The sequence below is a fragment of the Azolla caroliniana genome, unplaced genomic scaffold (genome assembly GCF_043228905.1).
Source record: "Azolla caroliniana isolate FFs.n. ecotype wild unplaced genomic scaffold, voAzoCaro1.0.p SCAF_10, whole genome shotgun sequence".
Lineage (NCBI taxonomy): Eukaryota > Viridiplantae > Streptophyta > Polypodiopsida > Salviniales > Salviniaceae > Azolla > Azolla caroliniana.
In genome coordinates, this window is record NW_028230445.1 from 21,277,434 (window position 1) to 21,299,771 (window position 22,338).

Consider the following 22,338-nt stretch of genomic DNA (forward strand, 5'->3'; position numbering starts at 1 on the left):
TCGTTGTAATGTATTGCATGGTATCTTAGACTTACATGGTTGGCTTGCCCATAAGAATGTCATCGTATTGTATCGTATGGTATCTTATCGTATTGTTATCATATCATATCGCATAGTATGGTATTTTGTATTGTAATTAAGTACATAGTTGTAGTGGTAATAAGAGTGGTTGTGTTGTCTTATCATGTCGTTTCAGAACATGTATGTACGTATACTAATATGTACACTCTACTTAAAAGACTACTACCTACTCAAGAAGATGAAGAAGAAGAAGAAGAAGAAGGAGAAGAAGAAGGTTGATATATTTGACGTTTATTTGCTTCTTGCTTTCCTTCTCTCTCTCTCTCTCTCTCATGCGCTTCTTGTCTGTTTACTTCGCCATGTCCACGACAGTCTTCTTCTGAGTCGAATCTTCTCTCTCTCTCTCTCTCTCTCTGTCGCATTCGTCTCCTGTTCGCTTCGCCATGTGCACGAGAACCTCAAAGGTATGTCTTTTTGGTCTGAGTTCTTCTTCTTCTTCTTCTATCGCTCTCATTCGTTTTCTGTTCACTCCGCCATGTACACGATAACCTCCAAGATATATGTTTATTTTTATTTTTTTCCATCTGAGATTTTCACTTTCTCCCTCTCTTTTTGTTCCTGGTTCACTATGCCATATCCACCGAGAGCCGCCTCTAAGGTAAACTTCCCATGAAAACCTGCAATCCATCTTTTCCAAATCTATCAGGAATATTATGTTTCTTCGTTGTTCTCCTCTTGTTCGTATTGTCTATTCCTGCTCCGTTTTTATGGTCCCGAAAATAGAATATAAATTATGATCGAGAATCTCCATCCTTGTTTTTGAGCATGCAATTAGTACATGAACAATATTGGGAAAAAACCCATGGCTTTAATAAATCCTTGGCAATCAGTTTCCTTGTTTTGCAACTAATTACAAGTTCTGAAAAAGTATCCATATTTATTGTTTTGACCCGAAGCAAGGAAATGCCACGTCTTTCATTTCTGCATTCGACATTTTCTTCTGCACACGGTTACTTACGTTAAGGAAAGAGAAGTACAGAAAAAATAACCTTGGTAATTTATCCTTCTAAAACAAAAATTTCAAGAATGTTGCTAGGAAAATTACAAAGAGAAGATTTGATGCTGCTAAAACTTGGCTTTCTTTATTACAAGAAGAGAAATCTTATATAGCAGGACGTGGTAAAAAAAGAGTAAAATGTCAGCTAATTTATCCTTCTGAAACTGATATCTGAGATAACAATTACGCTGAGGAAACCTTGACTTAATATTATCCTTTTACAATTGGTTTATTTTGTTGCAGGAACTAGTAAAGAAACAGAGAAAACACATTGCCTAAAACATAGATCATTAATATGGAAAAACAAGAGAGAAGATACAGTTTTTTCTTTACAAAGACAACTTCTAGCATCTTAGTTTAATTTTTCCTTATTAAACTAGTCTGTATTTATACTTAGCGCTGGATAAACGTTTTTTAATGTCATGCCCAGTGCTACATATAATTCATATTCATCTAAAGATTAACAATGACAAGCATTTTAGGGTTAATGGTTCAGATTGCGCTATGCACGTAATGCCATGATTAATTTCTAAGCCTAGTTCAACAGTATATTTTGTGAATAAGAATCATTAATGCATTAAATTGTGTTATGCAGAATAAGTGTTTCCTCCTACTAAATGTTGCATTTGATTTTCTGTCTTTGGATGGCATTGTCTTCTATGCATCACAATTTAGTGCTGATTTTATCTTACTGAATGTGGTTAATGTGGGCTATTCTGTAGGAAGGGAGTACTGGTGTCGTCACCATGCTTGGGAATGGGATTCTAGGAATTCAGAGGGAAAGCAACAGCAAAATATGGGAAAGGAGAGCTCCCTTAACCCCAGCTCATTGTGCTAGGCTTCTTAATGCTGGTCGTGGATCAAGACACGGTGGCGTGAAACGCATCCTAGTCCAGCCCTCCACAAAGAGGGTTTTGCAGGATATCCAATATGAGAATGTTGGCTGCGAGATCTCAGAGGACCTCTCTGAATGTGGCCTAATTCTTGGTGTTAAGCAGCCTGAGGTAAGTTGCACAGGTTCAAGCACATTATTCAGATTTCATTTCTTCTAATTTGGCTAAAATTATGTGTTAATACGCAGTTAGGGATTCTTCTGCCTGAACGAGCATATGCATTTTTCTCACATACTCATAAAGCTCAACCAGAGAATATGCCACTCTTGGATGAGGTATGATGATAATGCTCTTTCCCACTGAAGGTGCTAATAGAATATTTCATATCGTCATCCTTTCTCATCTACTAGAATGGTTTGTGCTCTACAATGTTGTCATGATCTAAAATTGTTGATGTCTTCTCTATGAAGGTTCTTGCCAAGAATATTTCTTTGTATGACTATGAACGGATTGTTGGAGATAAAGGAGAGAGACTGGTGGCATTTGGGGAGTATGCAGGACGGGCAGGGATGATTGATTTTCTTCGGGGGCTGGGAGAAAGTAATTCTTCTTAATCTTGGTGTTGCATGCATAGAGAGTTTAGGAATCTCAATGTGTGCATGCATAATCAACAGAGCAATATAATTGAATATGTAAAGTTCCTGTCTACAACACTGTAAGCATCTTTACATGGAATAATGGGTTTGGGTGTTTCTACTGGGGTGTGTTTTGATGCGTGCATTAATAGTTCATGACAATTGTCGACCAATGGTTCTAAAGTTTTCAAAGAGGTGAAATACATGGCATAGTGAAAACAGATATCTAAGCCTTGTGGTGTTGATTCCTACATGTAAGGCTTTCGTCTCCCCACACTCTCGCCACTAGTTGTCTCTGGCATACATGTCATATGCTTAGCCCGCTGTTTGTTTCTAAGAGTTTTTCCTAAAAGCCGATGAAAAAGCGCCAAACAATTTGATAAGGAACCATTATGTGAAGAATTGATTCCATACCTTCTGCAGACACACCACTTGTGAAATAGCAGCCTTTGCGGTAGCATCATCAATGTTACTGATAAAGTAAGATGCTTTCTCAGGAAGATTCTGTGATTCTTCAGAAAGGATCATTTGAAATCCCTCTGATTGTTTGTAATAGACCAGAAAATGTACCTGGGAACCCGTAAAGACCTTTCCTATGAAAGTGGGTTGTGATAAGAAATGTCTTGAAGTTCCTTATCTATGCATATGAAACTACAAATTGAGGTGTACATGAGAATCACGAATATACTGATGCAGTTCTTTTGAATTCGTTTTTGGTAGAAATTTTCATGATGTTTAATAATAGACTCTCATGTTATGGATGATTTTTTTTACTTTAAAAGAATTCATTATTTATCATTTCTTGAATACTATCTTCATTCAAATAAATTGTTGGCTGCAGAATATCATGAGCGAGGGAAAGAAAAATTCTATTCTATGCTAGTCTTGTAGGATTCTAAATTACTTTCCTAGTTCAGCTGAATACATTACATCTCATGTGAAAATAACTATCTTACAGGGTATCTAAGCCTCGGATATTCAACACCATTTTTGTCTATTGGATCATCATTCATGTATGCATCTCTAAGTGCTGCAAAAGCTGCTGTTCTTCAAGCTGGTGATGAAATAAGAGCAAATGGTTTACCATCTCAAATCAGTCCTGTAGTGTTTATTTTCACAGGGTCTGGAAATGGTAAGAAACGTCAAAATGTTTTTTCGAATTACTATCTTTGGTTCAATTAGACAAAAATGGTGGTGTTGATTGTTTGTTATTGCTCTCAGTGTCCCAAGGAGCGCAAGAAATTTTTCGCCTGCTGCCACATAAGTTTGTTGAGCCTGCAGAATTGCCTAGACTAGGAAGTTTCGTGGTCAAAGTAAACATTCTCAATTCTTGTAGGTTGTGCAGCTATTAGATAGTCTTACATCTCTCTACATCTGAATTATCATTTTGGAAATTTCTATGGTATCTAGGAACAAGAAGCTACTTCATTGTTGGGGCCAAAGTGCAACAAAAGAACTTTTGAAGTTTATGGGTGCATAGTAACTACAGAGCACATGGTGGCTCCAAAGGATCCAACACAGAAATTTCATAAAGTAAGCAGGATGTGCAGGAGTTCATAATATGGAAGAGTTAACAATGTAAATTTTATGTTTTGCTGATACATTTTAGCGGGGAACAGTATTCATTACATAAATAAAAATGCATGATGTTTCCGATTTCATAGAATAGAAAAGTTAATGATGTGAATTCTATGTTTTACATATCATTTTAGGGGGATAATATTCCCATACATCAATCAATGAGAAGGCTCTTTTCACGATGAGAAATGTTTTAGTTCAATTTATGTTTTGTCAATGAATTGTAAGGAAATAGCATCCAACATATAATATGATGGTCTTATAGGGCGAGAAAATTCAGTCATACATATTTACATGGCTCATCACTCTGAAGAGCCATGATTGCAAGCAACTTCGCTAGCTTATAATCCAACATTGGAAATGCTGGTTAGTGGTGGTTCCCTCGTAATAGAATCTTAGAGATGGCCTCATAAAGGTAGGAGCGTTGCCTAATTAGCACTCTTAAAGACTTAGATGTGAGCTTGCATGGCACCTTTGTTGAATGAACCTTCTCTATAATAATATGAAATGCACATGGCCCCTCAACTTTGGATATTCATCTAATTGATGCAAAAGCTAAAAGATACTTCTATGTAGCTTGTCAATAATAGAAATGGGAAGTAAAAGAGAGTTAGAATGAAAAAGTCTTAGAATTTTAACTCTTAGATTGCTTCTGCTTAGCTTGAGAAATGATTAGAATGAATAACTCTTCGAAACTCTGAACTAGCTGAGAGTCTCTTTATTTCTCTGAATTCTTCCAAGTATTTGTTATTTTCCCAATGTCTTTGATTGACTCCAGGGAGGGGGATCTAAATTGAGCAGTTGTCTTGTCAACGCATCCTTGTTTCCTCTCTTTAATGGTTGGCCAGGGCCATTTGGGGAAATAAAGGAAAACTCTTATTTGGGAGGTTTTTCCCTATACTCCATCGTAATTTATAAATGAACAGGTTACCATCCTCCAAATTTCCCCTTTCCCATAAGTAAATAATGTCTGTCCATCACTGTGTACCGATCCACAAAGTGGTTGGCATTCTTGGCCATTTCTTTGATGTTTGAAAGCAAATGTTATACAATTTATATTTTGTAAGTCTCTTTGAAGATTGTTCATATCCACAATCTCTTCAAAGACAAACATGCTCTTTTCAGAAACAGAAATCTAGTCTGAACTTTGACTGTTAGTGATCATAAACTTTCACTGCAAATAGTCTATTCTTATCACATGAGCTTCAATGGAGATTTATACCCAAAGTGTACATGAACCTCAGATTCAGAAAACTAATATTCTGAAAGCTGGTTAAGGAATTCTACACATTTATTGTTCATATTACACATGTTGACTCTTGATTCTTCATTATTTGCAGTACATGAATACAAAATTGTAGTTGAAAGTCTAAATAAATAAATTCTCTCAATGAATGGGTAAATACCCCATTTTTATTGTAAATCAATTGTCTCATGGGCCAATTTTGGTCTTCGACGACGTTAATATAACTTTCTTTCTTTCTTTCTTTCTCAATGATCTGCCAGGATAACTATTATGCTCATCCAGAGCGGTATTATCCAATATTTCATGAGAAAATTGCCCCTCATGCATCTGTCATTGGTGAGAATAATCTTCATGTTGTTGCCATATATTTTTTAATTAAAAGTCTGTTGATATCAATCTGATTTCTTGTTTTGGCATCAATTTCAGTGAATTGTATTTATTGGGAAAGTAGGTTTCCACGACTTCTTACGAATGGACAGTTACAAAGTGTGGTAGGTTTGCATAATCGACTCATTGGTGTTGCTGATATTAGTTGTGATATTGGAGGATCTATTGAGTGTGTCAAACGCACAACTTCAAGTGAAAATCCTTTTTATAGGTATGATTTCTTTCAGAGTCTTACGTGAAATTTGGAATATGACTATATATTCATGAGTTTCAACTTTCAAGAAATTTAATAAGGATAGTTGTGCATTCAGGTATGATCCACTATCAAATTCTTATTACAATGATATGAATGGGAAAGGGATAATAATTTTGGCTACTGATAACCTTCCGTCAGAGCTGGCTAGAGAGGTAGATTGTCTGGATTTCTAAACAACTTGAGGTCATGTATGACAAGCATTATCTCATTATATTGCATATAATTTTGTGCAGTCTACAAATCATTTTGGAGAAGTGTTGCTTCCATTCCTTCCAAACATGGTCAGTGTCAGCACTCTTTCAGAGTTGTTGCTACCAGTGCAGCAGGCATGCATTGCTCATAAAGGGCAGTTAACTTTACTTTATGAATACATACATCGCATGCGTCTCTCTAATAACAGGTAAACAGAATTTTGTTAAGAATTACTTTCCGAATCTCCTGGCCCTGTAATTAAATGCTTCTGGACTAAATGCTTTTATATCAGAAAATCTGCTTTGGAAGCAAATACAAGAGATAAGAGTGGCATGGAGTATAAAACCATGGTAGTCTCCTTCAACAGATTATATTATTAATCGTTTTACTCAAAGCAGGAAATTTATTTACATTGTGTTCACAGGTTTCTCTTGATGGGCACCTATTTGATCATCTATTGATTAATGAAGCATTAGATGTCATTGAAAATGCTGGCGGTCAATTCCGTTTGGCAGCTTGTGAACTGGGTCAGACGGTTGATTCAACATCACATGCAGAACTAGAGGTATATGGGCAATTTCATGTTGATAGGGTGATATTTGGGATGCATCCAACTTATAACTGATAAAGATTGAAGTGAACAGGTTATTGCTAAGTCTGGAGACATTCTATCCAATATTGTTGATCTGTTGGCATCAGTAGCTCATAGATCCCAACAAAGGAACACAAGAAGACCATTCTTGAATGAGGAAAAGTCCCTTCCAGCAACTGTGAAGAGAGACAGTGTATTGAGATCAGAAAGTAATGGCAAAAACCAAAAGTCGACACATGTATTAATATTTGGAGCAGGTAGAATGTGCAAACCTGTTGTGAACTACCTAGCTTACCATGGCCTTGGATCAGATCGAAGTGATTCACAACTATGGGTTACAGTGGCTTCCTTGTTTCTCAAGGATGCTGTGGAGGTGAATCTAGCATTGGATAACCCTTTAGCTTTAAATGTTTTTTTTCTCCTGTTATAAGATTCACACAGATGAAGGTTTCAGTCTCATTGGCTACTTTTTGACCTTTTGAAGACATTAATATAAAATTTCAGTTCTGACTTTTAGTGTTATATTATAGGTTACGAATGGGATACCAAACACTTCTGCTGTGCAGGTGGATGTTTCAGATAAAGAACAACTGTTTTCATTGATATCGGAGGTGTGCACTATGCCTTTCACATATCCATCACAGGGAGCCATGCATGCACTTCAGAACTTTCCTGAATATGAGATCATTATCATGTCAGCATTGCATCTACCAAATTTGAATAACATAAATGAAGGATAAGTAGAGTGATTGATAATTGAAGGCATTCAAATAGAGATCTAAATTTCAACTGAGTACACATCAAAAACACCTATACATAAAATATGACAAAGATTCCTCCAAATAATTTCATTATACACATAACCAGGTTGTTTTATTTATGTAGATGATATTTATCGTTTTATGTTTTCTATTCGACAGGTATCTCTAGTGATAAGTTTGCTGCCTCCAAGTTTTCATACGACAATAGCAACGTATTGTATTCAGGTGATAACTTCTTCTGTAATGGTTCCATAACTTTTAAATGGAAATCTACTTTACCTCATCTTTGCTTTTTGTGTAGAGTGGGAAACATCTGGTGACAGCCAGCTATGTCAGCATGGAGATGGCGGCCCTGCATGAGAAGGCCAAGCAAGCAAATGTTACCCTGCTTTGTGAAATGGGATTAGACCCTGGAATTGGTATTATTCTCACAACTATTCGATCTTTGGTTGAAGTCATGTAATCTCAATAGATGTCACTATAACTGGCCAGCTAAAGCTTTTGGTCTTCAGATCACATGATGGCCATGAAGATGATTGATTCTGCCCACCAGAAAGGGGGTCGTGTTGAGTCATTTATTTCATATTGTGGTGGCCTTCCAGCTCCCGCTAGTGCTGATAACCCTTTGGGATACAAATTTAGGTGAGTTAAAGATTCCCAATCATATGTTGTGAGTTTTATTATGATTGTTACTCTTTGTTTGGTTTTATTCATGAGTGCTTTTCTTTTTTTCAAGCCATCAATGAATGGTAACAATTTCTTTGTTTTCCATTGGATCTAATTTTGAAATCGAAAACACAAGTTGCCAATTATCCTATGTTGGAATGTAAGAATTGTTGTTATTAGTAAGTTTATTAGTCTAGAATACATGTTATCACGTAGACTGAAGTCTATATCATTGAATAATTGAATAAATCAATTTAGGTCCTAAAATGAGATATCAGAGTAGCTCTTGAAGTAGGTTACAGTTCCAAAAAATATTGGACGATTCTTGGTTTTGCTAACATTTTCGCTCACATAATCTATAGCCTATGTTATACCTCTTTCATATGCGTGAATGCCACCTTCGATATGTAAATATATACAGTTGGAATCCTGCCGGAGCATTGAAAGCAGGTCGCAATCCTGCAATTTACAAAGATGAAGATAAGATTATTAATGTTCCAGGTAAATGTTTTTGGATGTGCCTAGAAGGTAGATTTCAATGCTCATTTAATAATAGTTCCATCATGTTAAATTTTCAGGGGATGAACTTTTCAGCTCTTCAACCCCTTTTCGGATTCCCAACTTTCCAGCTTTTGCCCTAGAAAGGCTACCTAACCGTGATTCTCTCCAGTATGGTAATTTGTATGGGATATCAGGAGAAGCCGCTACAGTTTTCCGAGCAACTTTACGCTATGAAGGCATGTATTTTTTATTATGTCATTGCATGGAAAACCCTGAAATTAAAATTAATTTCAAAACCAAATGGCATATAATGATTAAATCTGTGCAGGCTACAGTGACATTATGAAGTCTCTAGCAAAACTGGGGTATTTCAATACAGAAGCTTGCACTCTACTACAGGAAAGCAACTTTTCAACTCAATCAAGGCCATCTTATCGTGTCTTGTTCAAAGAGCTCCTTCAAAATTTTAATAAACAAAAGGGCACCACAGTTGTTGATATTAGGTGTTTGAAAAATGATCCTGAGATCCTTATTAGATTGGGGTGCTGTGAAAACCTTAGCACTGCAAAGAGGTTATCTGATTGCATCAGGCATGTGGGTCTTGATGCTGAAGATGCAATTCTTACAACATGCAGCAGTGCCTTCGATGTTCTCTGCTCAAGAATGGAGGAGAAGCTCACCTTTGCACCTGATGAACAGGTAGTAAAATCATGGTTTTTCTGTGTAGCCTTAATTTTCTATCTTCTATATACAAACATTTGGGAAGATATATTAGGTACCTGGACATTGGATCTTCATGGTGTCAGCTGACTTTGAATAATTCTACAGGATATGGTGCTTCTGCATCATGAAATCAAGATAAAGTTCGATGACAGCAGACCTTCAGAAAAGCATGTGGCAACACTTCTAGAGTTTGGGGATGTGCAAGTTGGAATGACTGACCCATTTCAAAAACCACACAGTGCAATGGCCCGCACTGTTGGCCTACCAGCAGCTATAGGAGCCCAGGTATGTATTTTGTTCCTTTTTGGGAATATGAATGTCCTTTTTACAGACACTTACGGACTTCTGCTGGTATTGCAGTTACTTCTTTTAGGAAAGTTAAATACAAAGGGTGTGGTTCGTCCCCTATACCCTGAGATCTACATGCCAGGTACAGAACTAGGTAGTATTTCATATATTGTGTCCTTGAATATTTAATCTTGGAGAGTAACGTAAAGAAACGACTAAAGTTTTTTTGCATAGATAATCACTAAAACAGTGTATTCTTTAAAGCTTATTGCATCATATTTTTCAGTTTTATGTGACCTTTTTATCATCATATTTTTTTCTTGATTTTCAGTTTTGGAAATTCTAGAATCTTCTGGTATCCATGTCAGAGAACACACAGATCAAATTTAACTTTGAATGCGACAATATGTGGCAATCTGAAGTGAAAAGTGATACATAATTTCAGAGGTGCAGATACAGTCGTGTTGAAAGACCTGTATATTTTCTCATGAAGCTGTAAAAAAAGTTTATGCATTTTGAATGTATATACATTATTCGCATTGTTGATTATAATTTAATTTTTATAAAAAGTAAAATCATGGAGATCATATGATCATCTTATGGAGAGAAGTAAAACTCACACCATTTGATAAAAGCAAACCTCTGCAAAACAGATGAAGTTTATTATTGATATTTCAGTTGAAGGTAAAATTTACTGTTACAAGGCAACAATCCGTATTTGATCATTAGTAATGATTTCAAGGTTTATATAATTAAGAATTTGTACCCCGATTTTGCTCATTATTGTAATAAGAAATCATTGGCCTACACACCCCTGATTTCATTCACCTGCTAATCATACATCCATTTTTAAATATATACATAAATTTTTGCTGTTTTGGCAATACATTTAACCATAATTTCAATTACTCAAATGAACTGTGCGTACATTTTCATTTAAACAAATTTCACTTTTCAAATGTGCTTTCTAGTTAAGAACGTCACTATCACAAACTGTCCAAATGTGTGACTTGATTTTCTGAATTGATAATAAATGCAGCCTTTCTAGAGTTACGTATATGCATTGTCATTAGAACTCTGAAACATAATGCAAGCTATTCAAAAGTTGTAATTGATTAGAGATGGGGAGATTCCTTGAATAATAAGAAAGGCTGATCATTCCTGAGAAATAAATGTACTAGGGATCAACATGCTATGTCAAATATGATATTGCAGACTGTAGTCAAGTAGAAGTTAGTCGATTGATTGAATTTCATTGTTTGGTATAAGTTTGTATTTTATAACCATGTACCAGGGATGTTATTGTGCCAATATGATATTTGATATTGCAACTCAATTAGGTATTAGACGATTGCTTGAATTTGAACAAAAAGAGGCACACACGCACAAATTTGAGGGGTTGGCTGTTATTACAACAGAATTGCTTTTAAGATATCATCTTTTAGGCTGTTTTCTTTTGAATTGACTTGACAAATTGATTACACCAGGGGCAAAGGGGGATAACTGAGAACAAGCAGCAATATATTCAACTATTTGCACAGGGTACTGCTGAAATTACATGCAATGCACAATAGAATCTCAAGAATTATCTTAGCAGCCATGCAGATACATTCCTTTGTGTTAAGGAGCAATTTGATTCAACATCAAGACATCAGAGCGTCAAGATTGTTTTATGGTCAATAAAATAGAATGGCAAAAGCAAATCCAGTTATTGGGTGCTTTTTTTGTTATATAGATACCATTCATTAGACACCATTCATCAAAGTCTTGACATGTAAGCATGAAGCACAATTCAAGCTGTGATTTTAATTAGAATGGCAAAATTATAACCACTAAGAATAAAATGTTTCTCTCATATATGTTTTGACAATTGCCGGAATAAGCAAATCTAAAGACATTGCTCAAATTCATCACATGTATTACTAGGCCATGCGGATCATTGTATACCAAGCACTTCTTTTTAATGTTGTAGAGTTTACTCTCAGCAATAACTTTATCTCAAGTAAGAAACTTTGTGCCAGGATATCAAAATATGGACAACGCCCAGACAGTGCTAAAGGTACAGTTGAATCAATTCATCACTTACAGCAGAGGGGGTTAACACACCAAGATCAGTAAATAGAAGAGTCAGATATTGTGGTGGAGTATAGTCTCTAGCTGAACATTCAGCCTCAACTGAAGGCGGCAATGCAACTTGAAAATCCACCTTCCTCGGTGCTGGAGACATATCTCTCTGATCCAATGGATACATCCTTGCAAACTGTAAAAAAAATAAAGAAACAAAAAGAAACTCACAGTACATTAGGACTATCATAATATATACTCTTGTAAACAAAAAGAGAGATTCATACTGCCATATGTTAAGACAATTAAAACCAGATTTGAAACTTTTTCCATAGATAAATATGCTTCGTTTAGAGGTGGTCTGCACTGTCTGTCAAAGGCAACATGACAGAGAATAATCATCTATAAAGGTGAGAAAGTACCTTGTAGCTTTCAGCTGCAACATACACAGGTTTATTCATGGTCCGAGCCACCATAGCTGCCTGGTAAGTTCCAATCATATTAATGATGCCTCCACTTTCGACGACACCATCGGCACCAATTAGCAACATGTCCACCCGTTGCATTGTGTATGCTACAGCAGAATCTATTATAAGTGTTACAGGCACACCAATAGCAACCATCTCTTTTGCCATCTCCACCCCCGTGCTATCAGGTCTTCCCTCTGATTACCCATAACCATATTCAAGTGCAAGAAAATATGATCGTTAATATGCATTTTAAGTCCATAATATAAAAGATAAATCAACTCATTTTATATTTATATGCTTTCTCAAGTTCTTAACAAATGCTAGAAAAATAAATAAATAGAAAGTGTGGTCTTCTAAATCATCACAAATTATAAATCAACTCATTTATCTTTAAATGCAGAGTCTTATGTTCTTAACAAATGCTAGATCAATTGCAAGCTTCTGACCACAAATGTTAGGTGAAAGGCAGAGAAACACCTGTACATATGACACTGAAATGTTTCTTGTTTGATGCAGCAAGTTGCAAAATTGACAACACTACTCTAGAGAAACCATGTGTCAAGATTACATTCCCATCTCGGATGAAGTCCTGTCCAAGCATGGCAATGGTTTTTCGGGCCTGCACAAGACTATGGCATCATATATATTTGAATAAACTACAGCAATAAGTATCTATTTGTTGACAAAAAAGCTGAGCCTCAACATGTTATAAACTCCTGCCCCTGCCCGTGTTTGGCAAAAGCAATCGAGATGGGGCCCCAATAAGAGAAAAAGAAAAACTAGCCTACTTGAATTCACTCAATTTCAAAGGATATGCCTTCAAAGCTCATAGAAAAAGAAGCTAAAATTTCAAGAGATTTACCTTTAAAGAAATTTCACCAAAACGTTCTCCACGCTCAATAAGTCTAGCTTTTCCAGCATGAATATCTTCATACTCCAATGCTGATGTTCGAGTCACATATCTCATGAAAAGTTCACAGCCAGCAGACAAAGATATCGAAGTCTCATCCCAAGCCTGAAGGAATTAACCAAGAGATCTATGTCAAAATAATAAAAATTGCAAAATACTAAGATACTACAGTTATATTAAAGCAAGGACTATGCGCCTGTCTGGCATTTGATAGCCTTTAACCTCTTTAAACAAAAATCACATCTAACATCTAATTTCTGTTGAGAGAGATATAATTTCAAGGAAATTGGTCTTTCACTGACATGCTATGGTAAAAACAGTCTGAAGCATAGTATACAACATAAAACATTACAATCTTTCTTCAGTCCTGGAAAAAGTGTGCTGTAGTTCAACCATCAACATTGGTTGCACATCAAATGTTCCGTGTCTGTGGAGAGAAGTGTGGAGATGACTAGCAGTTGGGTCACTAAAGAGTGCAGTACTGGAGAGCCCGTGAGGCCAGGACAGTCTCAAGGTCATACCCAAAGGGGCGAGGCAACATGAATTTACAGCAGCAAACATATTGTCCTCATGCAAGACCACAGCATAGGGGAGCTGCCAGATTGTGGCTATTGGGGTGGCAGAATAGTCATTTTACTTTCAATCATTTTCATGTGTTATGATGAAGCTCAGAAGAGCTGACTCCCACGATACCTAGAATCAGAGCAAAATTCCTAGTCCCTAAAGACTTGGTTGGAGAAGTTTCCCAATCCCATAGTCTTTATGAGTATTGGTATTCATTTGCTTCTCCTTCATATTTCTTCATTAATAGGAAAATGCAAGAAAATGTGTTTTCTTATGAGAAAAAACTGTAAATAAAGGCAGGTACATAGTCGAGATACGCTGATGAATCATGCAAACTAGGAATTCCTAGTTGAAGATCAATAATTGCAATGATCTATCCCCATTTTGATGAAATTTCTAAAGACTACCCAGACCTATCGATTTGGCATCTTTAAGGTTTAGTAAACTAAAATGCGTATATATACATCTGTCTGATTTTATAAAGGCAGTCAAATAGTCAATATAAGCTGATGACTCGTGCAACCTAGGAATTCCTAGTTGAAGATAAATAATTGCAATGGTCTATCCCCATTTTGATGGAACTTCTAAAGACTACCCAGACCTATCGATCTTCAACTTTAAGGTTTAGTAGACTAAAATGTGTATATATAATACATCTGTCTGATTTTATAAAGGCAGGCACATAGTCAATATAAGCTGATGACTCGTGCAACCTAGGAATTCCTAGTTGAAGATAAATAATTGCAATGGTCTATCCCCATTTTGATGGAACTTCTAAAGACTACCCAGACCTATTGATCTTCAACTTTAAGGTTTAGTAGACTAAAATGTGTATATATACATCTGTCTGATTTTATAAAGGCTGGTACATAGTCAATATAAGCTGATGACTCATGCAAAATAGGAATTCTAGTCAAAGATCAATAATTGCAATGATCTATCCCCATTTTGATGAAATTTCTAAAGACTACCCAGACCTATTGATCTAGTTTGTAATCTCGTTGAATTGATCAGTGTGGCACACATGCGGCCCAGAACATCTACGGGCATCACAGACCTGTTATTACCTCAATCTTCTGTGGCCTAGACGGCGATGTGCTTCGTTAGCAGGCTGTCTCATTCAGCAACAGAATCAACCAGACAAATCACTCAAATTAAGAATGTCCTTTCAACAACATTTTTCATAAGAAACTCCGAACATTCAAAGCACATGGAAGGATTCAAAAATTTTCTCAGTCGTTCCCTCATCTTTCTAATATTTTTGAGGACTACTTAGTTCCACCATGATTCATCCTGGGATCTGCATCATATAAACACTACTAAACCAAGTTCGAAACCAGGAGGAAACTTGAAAAGGACCTATGAACTTCCAAATTTAAAAAAAACACACAAATGTTTTCACAATTGTCTCACAATCATATTCATACTCATTTGTTTATCCTCCCTATTTCTTTATTGATTGGCTTTTGCATAAAAATATGTAAGTTTGGAAGGAAATATCACATTTTCATAGGAATTTACTGGGAATTTTACTCATATTTGTCTAGATTTATTCTACATCAATATTTCTGATATTCTTAGCACTTCCGGTACATATTTGAAGTGTTTTTGAGGTCTCTATATTACCAATATCGTAATAAACAAAAGAAAGAAAGGCATATGGGAGAGGGGAGGGGATTCCATGAAAGCATGTGATCTGTCTTTAATAAACGAAATAAAAACTAGAAATAAGAAAGATGGAAAGTGCACCTTGGCATCTTCTGAGGTCTTTTTGACATCGAATTGAAACAAACAAGAAATAAGCCTAAGGCAATGGGTACCTTCAGAGATTCTGAGGTCTTTGAAATGACAAGATAAGGAAGAGAACATTAAGGATGAGAGAAGGGGTATTTCAATAGACTCTCAGGCCTTTCCAATAGCAATAGAAACCAGACAGAAGGAGGAACGCAGGTATACCTTGATATCTTTGACGCCTTTTCCAAATACCATAATAGATGGGAAAGACTGGATATCTGGAGAGCCCTGGTGTCTTTTTATTTAACACAAGAAAAACAATACAAGATATAAACGGGCGGGAAAGTGGTGACTTGAGAGCTTCTTCGGTCTACTCAATACTAAAACTACAAACAACATAACATCAAAGGTCTTTTGAGGCCTTCTTAGTACCCAAGGGAATCACGAATTAATGGGAAGGAAAGGGTAGCTTTGAGAGTTTCTGAGGCTCTTTTAATTCAAAGATTTGTATAGGACAACTATGCTACAAAAACAATAAATCATGGGAGAGAAGTAGGTATCTTGAAATCATCGACGGATTCTTCAGATACAAAACAAAAGAGCAGAAAAGAAATACTTAGTAGTTTGAGGCCTTTCTAATAACTAAGACAGAAATGACGAAGAGGTGGATTGAGACCTTCCAAAGGGGAAAAGAAAGGGATGTTTTCAGAGTTTCTCATCTCGTTCGAAAACCAAAATGCAGGACTAAGTTTTTCGCAAGAACTAACAAAAGGGGGGTAAGGTTACCTTGAGAGCTTCTGATGCTTTTTTGAGCTCGATTTCGAGACCCATCATGGTGGTTGCCTCACTGCGCTTGATGACAGCAGTGAGGGCTTTAATGGCAGCCACAGCTTCTGCGAGTTCAGGCCTACTGCGCCAACAGTTAAATTCCTCTATCACACTAAAATTCGTGGATCCATAGGCAGAAGCAACCGAGGAAGTGGAGGAAGAAGAATGCTGATGAGGATGAGGAAACAATGGGGAAGATGAAGAATCTAACGGGCGAGCTGATTCCGCCTGTGCAAGCCATTCTCGAGTTACAGCACCTGTCATGAATCTATGTCCTGCTCTGGCCTCGTAGTAGGGGAACCCTAACCCTAATCCTGCTGCAATCGCTTCTTCTGCTCCCCCTTTCATCGTGTTTTTAGATCCATCTGTTGACACGGGCTTATATGGGATATGGGCTTCTTGTTTTCATCCTCTTTGGGAAACATTCATAAATAAGGGACCAAAGCATATCGTCACAAAATTACAGTACATATTCTCATGTATGTATGTGTACATGAGAGATCATCTGTATACATACATACGTACGTACGTACGTACACGTACGGGAAAACATAGGAATATGTATGATGATGAAGAAGAAAATGGTGATGATGATGATGAAGAAAAGAAGGAGAAAATGATGATGATATACGTATGGATTGTTTGCATGCCCCCCCCCCCCCCCCCCCGGCTGTGTGTTCATGAACAACTTCTTGATAAAGATCAACTCGCCTCGACACGCCTCAAAGGCACTTACTTAACTTAAGCTTCTTTGTGTTATACCAGCTACGCTCATTTTCATGGACTTCCATACGGCGCTCGAAGGCTTTCCGTCTTCCATCATCGTCCAGTTAATGATGCAGGCGCACAATTTCCAGCAAAAATTATCGATCCTAATAAAGGCTTTGTCTTCATGTCAATGTTATTTGCACATGTGACGCTATCTTGTTGGCTATTAAGATGCTTCTTAACGGAAGGAATTGTTTTTTGATAGTAATGAAATCAACATAAAAGATGGAAGAGTGGCATTTGAGATTGTGATTAGCATCTTTCTTCCTTCCATTTTAAGTTGTTTCTAATAGAGCCTATCATTTATGTATTTTTACACATGCCCCCCGAGTCAAAGAGGTTGGGATGATAAAAAGTACATAAAAACATCACATCAACTAACACGTTTCATGACTAGAAAATAACCATTCTAGGATTTTAGAAATATTGTACTCAACAATTATTCTTTGATGGTAGCCAATTCGCATATCGTCAATTTTGGTAATGTATCAATCACCATACAAATAAACAATCAAACGATGATAATTAATACATATTCTCCATCTTCCTTATTTTCTTAATTAGGTATGCTAATGATAAAACTGAGATAATCCCTTACACTTATGTACCCACGTTACCCCTAGGCACATACACATACATGCATGCTCGCGTGCATTGGTTCGTATGCTTTTATACCAACAAAAACACATTAAGAACCCTTACACATTCATACATACTACCTACACTAGATAAAGGTCATCATATGAGGCATGCAATCGATAAATGTTGCTTTTTCACAAAAAAATAGACATATTTTTGTTCGCTCTAGAGGATTTTGTGACCAAGTGCATAATTGTAACAACATATAATTGAATGGTTTAGATGTGCTTGGGTAGAAAGATGTGCAATATCACCTTTTATGATAACATCCGTCATTATTTAGTGTACCCCATTCGTGTCATGCAAGCAACATTTTCCCATGCCCAATGCAACTAACAAGAAATAAGCTTGTGGATCAATGGTAAGAGTTGTTCAATGCACGTTTCTCCCTATTTCTAGGCATGATGTAGACACAAATGATCTCCTTAAGACTCTCTCTCTCTCTCTCTGACAACTCTTACCATTGATCCACAAGCTTATTTCTTGTTAGTTGCATTGGGCATGGGAATATATATATGTACGTATGTATACAAATGTGATTGTACTTGAATAATCACGATTTAATTAGTTTTGACAAAGGATAGGCAAACATGAGTGTCCATTGAAAGCTTGTTCCACTTATTGGCCAAAAAATCTATGTTATATGTGGGTATCACAAACTTAAAAATCAAATAAATGAAAGATATAATATCGTGGTGTGCATGTATGCCTTTGTGCCACTCTTTTATCACACCCTTTTTAGGATGCATGTACCTAAGCCGACCCACCCTTTTAGCATACCCTTTTAAGCTAAGCCAACCCAAATGGGTACCTTTGTATAAACTATAAATTGAGTAAGAAGTAATAAGCTAACTAGACTGATTTTGATCTCTTATGTGCATTTCACAATACCATTACATGGTATTGTAAAGATTATAATAGTGAAAGTAACTATTGAGTCGGAAGCTTATGTCCTAGCTAGAAAGTAGTTATCTATAAGTCTTGAACCTTCCTAAAGGATATCAATAACTATGTATCTGTGTATATATAATGGTAGGCTACTTCAAAGTTCACTCTACATATCTATAATTTATGAACAATGGAAAGTAATAGCGATAATGATATTTTTTATGTCCATGGGAGAGAGTGGGATCTATGAGAGGGGGGCTAGGCCAATATGCAACATAGAACAAAATTTAACCTTCTCTTCAAGGTTCAATTTTGTGCAAGTTCATCAATGATCTCAACAAATGAGTCGATGTTATAATTGGTATTGATTTTAGAGATAAATTACATCAATTCATGTAGAGAACATGCATGGTTTTCTAATTGGTAATGAGGTTGATTCATGTAGAGAGATGCATTAATATGTTGCTAATACCCATCAATTTCTAATACATAGAATTATCCTTAACAATTTAATCTTCCATTTTCCACTACGCAACTTTCTTTTATGCATATGCAGGAAGTTGGAACTATGCAAGAAAATATTTGGACTTTCATTCATTGTCATGTTTACTTTCTTTTTCCTTTTCTTGTACTGAGTAAATGAGAGAAAGGGCCATGTAGAGGTAAATGAAAGGGCTATAGAAGACAAACTCTATAGACCATTGTATTCTTTTTAAATACCTACTCGATCATTGGGGTGATTAGTAGAACAAGCCAATTATTTTTAAGGCAAGTTGCTTTTCGTGCCTTCCTATGGTTTCAATTTCCATGAATGAACTGACCTCAACGAGCAGTTCAATGAAAGGTCAGTTGATCGATCATCTCTTCACGCAGCATACTAGCAGAAAAAAATTGTGAGCTGGGTTACTAACATTGGGCCAAGATATCGGTGACAAAGATTGGTCAGGGCCGGGTTTAGCCATGATAGTAGAAGGGGCAAAGCCAGGTTATTGGTGATACAACCTTACAGGCTAGTCATAGCTATATGTTATTAGTAAGGCACATGCTTTTCTTGAATAATCATCCGACGGTGCAAATCGCATGAACCCTTCGAAACTTGCGTCGTAGCGTACCGTCCGTGACCGGTTTAGGGTGCAAATATGCACAAGCCCGTAAAATGGGTATGTGTAGGTATGTATATATGTATGTATGTAAATAAGTATGTATGTATGTATATATGCCTTCATCCATGTGGCCTTCAATAATGATTCTTTTAGTATTCATTCTTACTATGTTATGTATATATGATATATCTATGTATATGAATGAGACTTTTAGGCTTTAGCTATGGTATGTATGGTATGCCACACTCATCTTTGAAATACATACATACATACATACATCATACATACATACATACATACATACATACAGAACGACCGACTGCCATCTCCGCCTACGCACAACACAACATCTTCTCTGTTCGACGAAGCTTTCCATCCCTCCTCCTCCGTCTTCCTATGGCAGATATAAAACGAGAAGCCAAGGAAGTCACCGAAGAAGCGATGGAGGAGGAAGCAGAAGAGCAAGAACAAGCGATCTTTGGATTCAACGATCGAAGATATGCCGACATACAGCTGCGCTTGATCGTTTCCGATCCTTCGGCAGTTATTCATGGGATGCAGGGAAACGATTCTCCAGCAAGTACGACCGCCAAAACATCTGAATTTGGAGGTAATGTTCTGTAATAATCGAAGCAGATGTCTTGAATCCTGCAATTCCTGACTGTATGCTCCGTCCTGATAACGCAATCTGTCGCTTAAAAAGACTTAGGTCACGATGATGACGCCATCCTGCATGTGAGTTCCCTGCTTTTAGGTCAGAGTTCGCAGTATTTTCGAAACATTTTGGACAAAAGGAGCCTCACAGAGTCTTCACAGGTGGTCGTTTACCTCCGTCCACAAGGTTAGAAGACTATGGGATACCTTTCTGCTTCACGCCTAGGAGAAGTGATTTCTCTACTTCCTGGAGTGTGCGACCTATGCATTTAATCACATTTTTAATTTATATGATGCAGAAAAGGCTACATTTGTCGTCATGATTAAGTCTCTGTACTGTAGCCAAGTGAAAGCTAATACAACCCCCGAGTTGATTGCAGTGCTTCGGATGGCAAATCGTTTTGAGGTGCGACCATGTGTGAAACTGTGTTGTAAAAGGATGCAAAAATTAACCATGACGTTCGAAATGAGTGTTCAAATCCTAGATGCTTGCGAGATACCGCAGCAGTCCGAGGAGGTGAAGGAGTTACTGTCTTTGGCATCTTCATTTTTATGCAGTCATTTTCAGTGGACACAAACTTCCTCCTGGGATTCTGCCAAGATTAGACAGTGGAAAACATTATCACCACATGTGCTTCGCCTCTTACTGGGCTCTGATGGTCTCCTTATCTCATATGAAGAAAAGGCTTTTCAGATGTTGGAGATGTGGATTTCTGCTAATTGTAAAAACTGTAATGATGAGGACAATGAAAAAAATCGTGCATTGTGTGAGTTTGGTCAACTCATTCGTTGGCCATTAATGGAATGGTTTTGTCTTCAACGATACCTAAAGAAGTTCGACAGTAAAGAAGCTGACCACCCGTTGAGAACGCTGATCATAGAAGCTCTGCTCTATCGCGCTTCCCGAATTGAAAATGCACAGAAAGCCCCGGAGGAATCTGGAAATGGTATAGCACCTATGAGGTTTAGGCAGCGTGCCCATTATCCTTTGCCAGTGACATTCATTCATATGAATCTTCCTCATGATCATGGTCTAGTTTTTTTCAGCGTTACTGTTAGTGAGTTGGAGAAGCTGTCCTTTGGAGGATGCCGTTATTCGGAAAGGTTCTGGATGGGTCCCTATGGAATGCAGTGGAAGCTGAGGAGACCAAACTTTACTGATGGGTACTGGCCTTCTTTTCTGCAGGCACAAGGTGATTTGCACAATGGGCAGGCTATTTTATTGGCGGTAGACTATGTCAGTGCTCCGAGTAAAGTAGAAGGGGATCACGGTAGGCCTTTAGTATCATTGTCTGTTTGGCATGCAAAGCGTAGAGTGTATGTGGACACTGAAACAAGGAATGGATGGTTTGTTGCACAAGATACTTGCGGGTCTGATGGTATATGTTCATTTCGGGCTGTGCTTGAAAATCGGGCCAAGGTTCATAGCTGAAACCATATATCATATCAGGCTACATTTGGCCACCCCGAAATGGGTGGATCAAAGAAACGAATTTTCCAGTGTATTTGTAGGAAAGAGGTCAGATCCTTCTTCACGCGGTAGTGTAATTTTGATTAAAACAAAGTTTGGGTGTTGCTGCTGTTTGTATAGTTTTTTTTATACCAAATATGATTGTAGCAAATATTGTATATTATGATCATTTGATGAAATAGAATATCATTTATGTGCCAAATATTTTTACATCAATTCTGTAATCCAAGACCGAGGAGTTTGGAGCAAATTACAGGGTTCCTGTGAAAAGAACGGGTACCTTGAGGTATTCTCCTCAAGTGATGGATCCAGCTTAATAATTTTTATCTTACTAAATAAAGTTCAGTTCTTGGAGTGTCAGGGAAGGGAACCAAAAATCATAGTAATAGTAGCAGTTATAATGCACACTGAATATATCTATATAGGCTACTAATAATTAAGAGCAGAGAGAGAGAGAGAGAGAGAGAGAGAGAGAGAGAGAGAGGAGATGGCTTCATTGCTTCTTTTAA

The 22,338-nt window shown here is 37.0% G+C and overlaps 3 protein-coding genes across 3 annotated transcripts; 2 read left to right on the forward strand and 1 right to left on the reverse strand.

Annotated features, from left to right (window-relative positions):
* Nucleotides 1-283: 283 nt before the first annotated feature.
* On the forward strand, nt 284-10,322 carry LOC147859552 (lysine-ketoglutarate reductase/saccharopine dehydrogenase bifunctional enzyme). The gene is made up of 24 exons (XM_087325919.1): nt 284-485; nt 1,801-2,082; nt 2,160-2,246; nt 2,382-2,511; nt 3,505-3,678; nt 3,768-3,859; nt 3,957-4,079; nt 5,631-5,706; nt 5,797-5,968; nt 6,069-6,165; nt 6,247-6,413; nt 6,498-6,555; nt 6,630-6,770; nt 6,850-7,170; nt 7,328-7,408; nt 7,718-7,783; nt 7,860-7,977; nt 8,071-8,200; nt 8,646-8,725; nt 8,803-8,961; nt 9,054-9,424; nt 9,554-9,733; nt 9,809-9,878; nt 10,068-10,322. The coding sequence occupies exons 1-24, from the start codon at nt 465-467 to the stop codon at nt 10,124-10,126; spliced, it is 3,255 nt and encodes a 1,084-aa protein (XP_087182045.1). The 5' UTR covers nt 284-464; the 3' UTR covers nt 10,127-10,322.
* A 1,247-nt stretch (nt 10,323-11,569) lies between these two features.
* On the reverse strand, nt 11,570-16,713 carry LOC147859553 (uncharacterized). Its single transcript, XM_087326107.1, has 5 exons — nt 16,265-16,713; nt 13,133-13,285; nt 12,748-12,889; nt 12,223-12,464; nt 11,570-11,996 (listed from the first exon to the last, which is right to left on the reverse strand). The coding sequence occupies exons 1-5, from the start codon at nt 16,652-16,654 to the stop codon at nt 11,790-11,792; spliced, it is 1,134 nt and encodes a 377-aa protein (XP_087182233.1). The 5' UTR covers nt 16,655-16,713; the 3' UTR covers nt 11,570-11,789.
* Nucleotides 16,714-20,100: 3,387 nt separating this feature from the next.
* On the forward strand, nt 20,101-21,849 carry LOC147859554 (BTB/POZ domain-containing protein At4g01160-like). The gene is made up of 3 exons (XM_087326314.1): nt 20,101-20,314; nt 20,408-20,545; nt 20,658-21,849. Exons 1-3 carry the CDS (start codon nt 20,101-20,103, stop codon nt 21,788-21,790), a joined length of 1,485 nt encoding a protein of 494 aa, XP_087182440.1. The 3' UTR covers nt 21,791-21,849.
* Nucleotides 21,850-22,338: the final 489 nt, after the last annotated feature.